Source organism: Jaculus jaculus, chromosome 10 (assembly GCF_020740685.1).
Source record: "Jaculus jaculus isolate mJacJac1 chromosome 10, mJacJac1.mat.Y.cur, whole genome shotgun sequence".
Taxonomy (NCBI): Eukaryota; Metazoa; Chordata; class Mammalia; order Rodentia; family Dipodidae; genus Jaculus; species Jaculus jaculus.
The window spans coordinates 84,556,060-84,563,643 of NC_059111.1; the positions used below are offsets into that span (position 1 = coordinate 84,556,060).

The following is a 7,584-nucleotide window of genomic DNA, read 5'->3' on the forward strand; positions in this document are numbered from 1 at the left end:
TCCAAATCAATATTCAGGATAAATATTCTAATTTTATACCTCTCAGTACCATCAGTGAGGGAGAATGGTGGCAGTTGGAGACAGTTTTTAAAGAATAGGATCAAGGTTCTTTGAGGTCCCTTTTAATTTGTAGCATTGAAGATGTATAGTCATGGGCTAGGGAGATTGCTCAGTGGTCAAAGGTCTGTACTTGCAAAGCTTGCTGGTCTGGGTTCAATTCTCCTGTACCCACACAAAGTCAGATGCACAAGGTGGTGCATGCCACCTCAAAAATGAGTTTGGGAGATGAACCCAGCACTCACTATTACACAGGTTGTAGCATGCATGAGACAAACTAATCTTATTAGGGTGAACACAATAGGACACCCTCTATCTTCTACAATTCAGTTATACACACTGTATATAAAGTTGTAAACTTTGTAAACTTTACAGTCTTGGATAAAGTAATGCAGAATGACATTTTTTTTTTTTTCAGTTATAGATGATGCAACTAGCAAAACATTCCTGAAACATGAAGGGGGAAGAATAGTACTCAAATATATAGACTTGTATCACCAAACCTCTTTATCCTTCAGAGTGCCCTGATTATACTATCTTTTTTTTCTGGGCTCACTTCTGGATCAATCAAGCGTGGAAGAAGAACTAAGTGATTTTCACTCTAACTGCTTTCTGCGATGGGACTGTTGAGCTTTCTTGAGAGCCTTGTTGAGTCTAGTGGAGTGTACCAGGCTGTGTTAGTCTTCTTGCTGATTCCATGGTGCATGACTCAGGATGTAAGGGAATCCCCAGTAATCCCAAACACACCTTTCCTCTGGGCCTGGAATGTTCCATCGGACATTTGTACCACATCTTTTAATGACTCAGTAGATCTGAAAATTTTCTCTTTAATAGGAAGCCCTCGACAAACAGCGAAAGGGAGAGGTGTCATAATATTTTATACTGATCGTCTTGGCTACTATCCTCACATAGACCACTCACAACGTATCGTGCATGGAGGAGTCCCCCAGGCGGGGTCTTTACAAGACCATCTGAACAAAGCCAGGACAGACATTGAAAAGTATATTCCAGTAGATGACTTGGGCATGGCAGTCATTGACTGGGAAGACTGGAGGCCCACCTGGTTAAGAAACTGGAAACCTAAGGATAATTACAGGAATAAGTCTATTGAGATAGTCCAGCAACGAAACCCACAGCTTAGTTTTGCAGATGCCAGCAAGTTAGCCAAGGAAGAATTTGAAAGGGCAGGAAGGAGTTTTATGGAAGAGACTCTAAAACTGGGAGTATCACTTCGGCCAAAGCGCTTATGGGGTTATTATCTTTTTCCTGATTGTTATAACAATAAGTTTAATGACCCCAATTACAATGGGTTTTGCCCTGATGTAGAAAAGAAAAGAAATGATGCTCTCGGCTGGATGTGGAATGAAAGCACTGCCCTTTACCCATCCATCTATTTGAAATATGACCTGAAGTCAAATCGACAAGCTGCACTCTATGTGCGCAGCCGAGTACAGGAGGCCATCAGGGTGTCTAGAGTGCGCGACCCTAGAAATCCGATTCCAGTGTTTGTTTATACTCGCCTTGCTTTTACTGACATAACTTCTGAATACCTTGGTCAGGTGAGTAAGTCAAAGTGTAGTAGGAAAAAGTCTTCATAAATGGTGTTTAATGGAGTTTAACATGGTTTTTGAAGGAAGTGAAGTGAAGGTTTCTAAACCAGTTGGGTCACTTAGGAAGTTACGCATGAGCCAGCTGTGTGTTAGACAATAGAGGCAAAATAACATTTTTAACCTTTAGTCACTGACCTGTTAGCAACCACGGAGAATTGAGAGTACAGACAGCATATGCACTGCTCTTGCCCTCAGAAGTAATTGAAACAATCATAGTAGTCTGTTTTTAAATATTAAGGACACGACGGTAAGCGAAATAGTGTGTAAGTATTTAAAGTATTACCCCTGGATCAGCCTGCTTGGCTCTGGTGTTTTTATGCTATGAATAACAGTTTCATTTTGTATCTGCTCACTCCGTCCCCGTTTTCTAGGAAGACCTTGTGAATACAATTGGTGAAACCATTGCTGTGGGTGCCTCTGGAATGGTAGTATGGGCAACTGCGAATTTAGCACGAAGTTTGGTAAGTCACACTGAGAGGAGCTAAATGAGTGTATTTCTACCTTTAAGGACGTTTGGGTGGTAATAACGTCAGCACTAGCCTTGCAACATAGTAGTAGACACTCATATTTGATGTGTCAAAGTATTATGCATTTCTCTGCCTGGAAGGCATACCATGTTGCATAGGCTCTCCAGGGACAAATCACATATTCAATGAGATTGAGTGGAATTTTTCTCTAGGTAACATGGTTTAGAATCAGTAAGACCAAATCTTCAATTTCCATGGTGTCAGACAACAGATTTATGTGTATTATGTAATTCTCCTTATATTTTCCACCCACTCTTTTTCAAGTACAATTTGTAAATTCCCATTGTTTCTCTTATCACCACTCCCTGACACCCAGGCAATTTTCCTTTCCCTAGAGTCACAGGTCTCATTTTGTTCCTCCCTCCCCACTTCTAGCTCATCGCTTTATATTCACTTTTGTTATGGTTCTAGCTACATATACACCATGAGATTCTACAGAAACATGAAATTTGCAGGAACATGGATGGATTTTGAAAGAATCTTATTGAGTGAAGTGTCTTCCACATCTTTGTTCCTTGACGTAAAGAAAGAGTGTGTAGCATTTCTAGTAACGAATGTGTCATAGAATCTCAGGAGCAGCTCATGGGCCAGGCTTCCTGTTTAGGTAACTGTAGAGAACTACCTTTATACCACAGGGCTAGGAGATACCCTTTGAGAATTATTACATATGCTTCTTGTTTTTAAGGAAAAATAGCCACATTCCTACTTCATTTAAACATATTTGAAACATGCACATTTGTAAGATTCTTTCAAGGTAGTCTCAACCTTTCTGCCTGTTTTGGCTTTTATTTTTTCTTTACTTTGATCTCCAACAGAAAGAAAGTAATAGTAAATCCAAGTTGTATAAAGGATTATGTAAAATTTTAACCTACCCACACATATTTCCAAAGTTTGACAGCTGGTTTTCTCAAACTGTGAGCTTCTTTCTCAAGGATGTTGCTTTATGATGGAAACTTTTATAAATTCTCTGTAGTAATTTTTAAAAACTTAAAGAACTGAGCACTCTACCCTTGCTTTGATAAAGGATCAGTCATCCACAATGAATAGGATGCGGTGATAGACATTTAACTGTCATATTTGTTTTTAATGTCACTTCAATATTAAATACATATTGTTTCATCATGCCACCCAAGTCATCTTCAGTATGATTCATTTAGGGACAGCTCATCCATTTAAGTGTTAGCATTTTCTTTTTAATGGCTCTGTCTTGACATTTTCTCATACATATGCATATATACCTATATTTCTGCTACTTTTCCAATTCATGTTTGCTTTGAATGTCAATATTACCTTTATCCCTCCTTTTTTACATCATGATTTTTCTGATTCATTGAAAGCTTCAAGTAGTGGTAATTTTAGGGATTTTATGAATGTGTGCAGATGTGTATATGTGAGCATACACGATCGATGTGTGTGTGTGTGTGTGAAGGTGTGTATACAAGCCAGAGATTCATGTCCAGCATCTTTCTCAGTTGATAGGGTAATTCGTCGATTCAGGAGTTTGTCTGTTAGGCTAGATTGGCTGGCCAGAAAGTTCTATGATAGTCGTGTTTCCACCTCTCCAGTTCTGGGCTTACAGGTGCACACCACACTCAGCTTTTTCATGTGGGTTTTGGTGGAACAAACTCTTTTCCTCATGCTTGCAAGGCATCACTTTACTGTTTAGCTATTTCCCCAAACTCCTACTTTTTTTTTTTTTTTTGCTTGTTTGTTTTGTCATTGCTACAAGTGACCTAAAAACAAGCGTCTCATAAACTGTTTACTACTATACCGTTTTCTTAGATCTATTGGTATGGTAATGCCAGCGCTACTGGTGCTAAGTTACAGCCATTATTAAAAATAAATGCCGGAGCTGGAGAGATGGCTTAGTGGTTAAGCGCTTGCCTGTGAAGCCTAAGGACCCCGGTTCGAGGCTCAGTTCCCCAGGTCCCACGTTAGCCAGATGCACAAGGGGGCGCACGCGTCTGGAGTTCGTTTGCAGAGGCTGGAAGCCCTGGTGAGCCCATTCTCTCTCTCTCTCCCTCTATCTGTCTTTCTCTCTGTGTCTGTCACTCTCAAATAAAATAATAAATAAAAATTAAAAAAAAAATTAATGCCGGGCATGGATAAATGCCAGGAGTGGTGGCTCATGCCTTTAATCCCAGCACTCCGGAGGCAGAGGTAGGAGGATTGCTGTGAGTTCAAGGCCACCCTGAGAGTACATACCATATTCCAGGTCAGCCTGGGCTAGAATGAGACCCTACCTCAAAAACAAACAAACAAAGAAACAATCAAATAAATGACAAGAAGACACAATGAAATAAAGGTGACAAATCCTTAAAACATACCAGCAACTTCATGTTTACCTCATGTACCTGGGGTCATTTATATCTGTTACATGTGTAGAGATGGAAGCACTCTATGATGGTTGCCCACAGTCTCATACTGTGTAATGATGGCGTATACACCTCTCAATTCTGCACTCAGTAGTGTTAACTTGAAATTAGCCATGGTAGGTGTATTTACAACATACCTTTTAGGTATCCAGTCTAAATCTCCCATACACTACATCTTGTGCAGGCCTAATGTTTTTCAAATTATCCTAATTTCTGTCCTCTGCCTTTTGTCTAAACTTTATTCCTTCAAGCAGCTTCAACTTGAACTTGGTATATACTCTCATAAATGACTGGTACTGAGAATAAAGCACTGGAAGGTATAGACAGCATCCATACATTCTTGGAATTCAAGAGTCCTTGGGATAAACTCAGTAAACAATTAAAATACTTGTAGTGATAAAGTGCTATATAGTCAAGTAGTATAGAGCTGTGAGTTCACAAAGTATCTGAGAAAGTTAATATCTAATTAAAACTGTGTAAGTAAAAAGATGAGTCAACCCTGTTACCAATTTGAGGAAAGAGCATTACATGCAAAGGGTACATTAGTGCAGCTTACAAATGCTAGTGTCAAGCATAACCAACAAGCCTGGGCATCGGATGCATGACCACCTCAGACTGGATGCCAGTCAAGAGAAAAATCTGAATTGTATACTAAAGTCCATGGAAGCCACAAGAACAGTTAAGATAGATGGTACACTAGTTTTATATTATTTCCATGAAATTTATGGCAAACCTAGTGACTTAAACAAGAGAACATTATCACTTTATAATTCTCTCTAGGGCTAAAGTCCAACATGGTTCTGAAGGGGCTCACATTAACTTCTCAGCAAGCTGCATTTCTTTCTAGGAGATATTACTCATTGCTCATTTGGGTTGTTGGAAAGTTTACCATCTTGTGTTTTGTAGAAATGAGATTTCTCTCTAACTTGTTGTTGGTTAAAGGCCATTTCCCTTTATTTAGGACCTGGAGGTCCCTGCATTCTGTAGTTCCTTGCTTCCATCTTCTCTCTTTAAAGATAGCAGTGATGGTTTATATAATTTTTTTTTTTGAGACCAGTCTCATATAGCACAGGCTAGCTGACATCAAAATTACTATGCAACCAAAGATGATCTTGTAGTTCTGATCTTCCTGCCTCCAAGTGCTGGGATTATAGGCACATGCCACCATGTCCAGCCTAATAGGTGAGTTAAATCCCTCTTGTACTTTGAAACTTACTCATTTTTCCATGTTACCTTTTAAGCACTTCTGGAAAATTTTCTATGCTTTGAAAGATTTGTCTGGTTAGATCAAACCCTCTCAGATCATTCAGGGTAATCTCCCTTTATCAGAAGAGTACATGCCCTCAATCATATCTACAGAATCACATGTAACCTGACAAATCCCTTGGCTTTCTTGCCAACCTACCACCACTGTCTCTTTTGGTCTGTCCAGTGGTGAGCACAGCCAACTCACTCAGTGGAACGGTTCACCACAGAAAACTGTCCTCCATGTGTTGTGAAGGCCCTTGTAAATGTACCAGTATCGAGGTGGATCATTTCAAATTCTCTCCACTCCTACTCTACAGAATGTGTCAAACTGTCATTATACACATGTAATTTGACTATATGATGATTTTATATGAAATGCACAGGTGAACCTATTTACTATTTTAAGTTATTAGGTTTGGAAACTCTTTTCAATGATGCTTAAATGTGTCTGACAAATTTATGATTTAGTGAGAGTTAATTGAAAATATACTAGATCCCATACAAAGCACTTGCATATACATATTTTTTTTTCTGAGACAGGCTTCAAACTTACCCTTATTTTGCAAGTAATAAAACTTAAGCATAACCAAATTAATTCATCTGCCTAAGGTCACTCACATAAAAAATGAAGACCTAGAAAGCTCCAGATATTGCAAAGTTCACACATAGATGCTCACTAATGAAACTGGGACTCCAATCCACTCAAATGAGCCTGAAAGCCCATATTCTAATAGCTGTAACATTCTTTACCTTGATTAATTTATAAATTATAGAGGAAGACCAAGATTAAGATGAGGTAAGCCTTAACTAATCAATTATTCATGAGTATGATATGACGTGTAAATTTTACAAATATTATAAAACAGGTGAAGAAATGGTGCTTAGTAAGGGTAAGCAAAAGAGAGTATTTCCCAACTTCTGGTGTGTCTGTTGTTTTATTCTATCCTAAGTGTTACTTACTGCAAGTATATTAACGTGGGCACTAATTTATGCCTCTGTATTCTGTTTTTTAATCTTACAGGCCGCTTGTGCAAAACTTCATGATTATATGACAACTACCTTTACTCCTTACTTAATCAATTCCACCTTAGCATACAAAATGTGCAATCAAGTGCTTTGTGACGATGAAGGTGTGTGTGTAAGGAAAGACTGGAATTCGGATGACTATCTTCACTTGAGCCCACAGAGTTTTAACATTGAATACATGAAAGATGGAATTTTCCGAGTGAATGGAGCGCCTTCTTATAAAGATCTGGAGTATTTTGCAGACAAATTTTATTGCAGATGTTTTGCCAATAGAACATGTAAAACTAATAATGATGGCATGAACAGTGTGCGTTATATTAATGTATGTACTCCTGGAGGTGTTTGTATACAAACAGAACCCAACCCAGCCTTCTACCTCACACTTGACAAAAGCCTTCTCTTGCTGACAGCATTGATCCATGCATTACAGCATGGGTCACAGTACCTCCACATTTTCTTAGGAATGACATCAGTGGATGCCTCTTAGTTCTATGCACAGCACTTGAAATTTTTGCTAGAGCTGTCACAACTTGAAAATACAAAATTGAACATCATCATACAAAAATCATTCTGCGTTAATTAAGCTTCTATGTTGAGTTTCAGAGGCAAAATGTTTACTTTTTCCATCAAAGACTGATTGCAAGAACTATCAAACTTGTAGGATTAGTTTTCTTACAAGAAGAGTGAAAACTGAATAAAAACTAAACTACTGTAAATGAATGTCTATATTTCTGGTTTGTT

The 7,584-nt window shown here is 38.5% G+C and overlaps 1 protein-coding gene across 1 annotated transcript; it reads left to right on the top strand.

Annotated features, from left to right (window-relative positions):
* Nucleotides 1-674: 674 nt before the first annotated feature.
* On the top strand, nucleotides 675-7,330 carry Spam1 (sperm adhesion molecule 1). The gene is made up of 3 exons (XM_004658650.2): nucleotides 675-1,616; nucleotides 2,039-2,128; nucleotides 6,839-7,330. The coding sequence occupies exons 1-3, from the start codon at nucleotides 675-677 to the stop codon at nucleotides 7,328-7,330; spliced, it is 1,524 nt and encodes a 507-aa protein (XP_004658707.2).
* The last annotated feature ends 254 nt before the right edge of the window (nucleotides 7,331-7,584 follow it).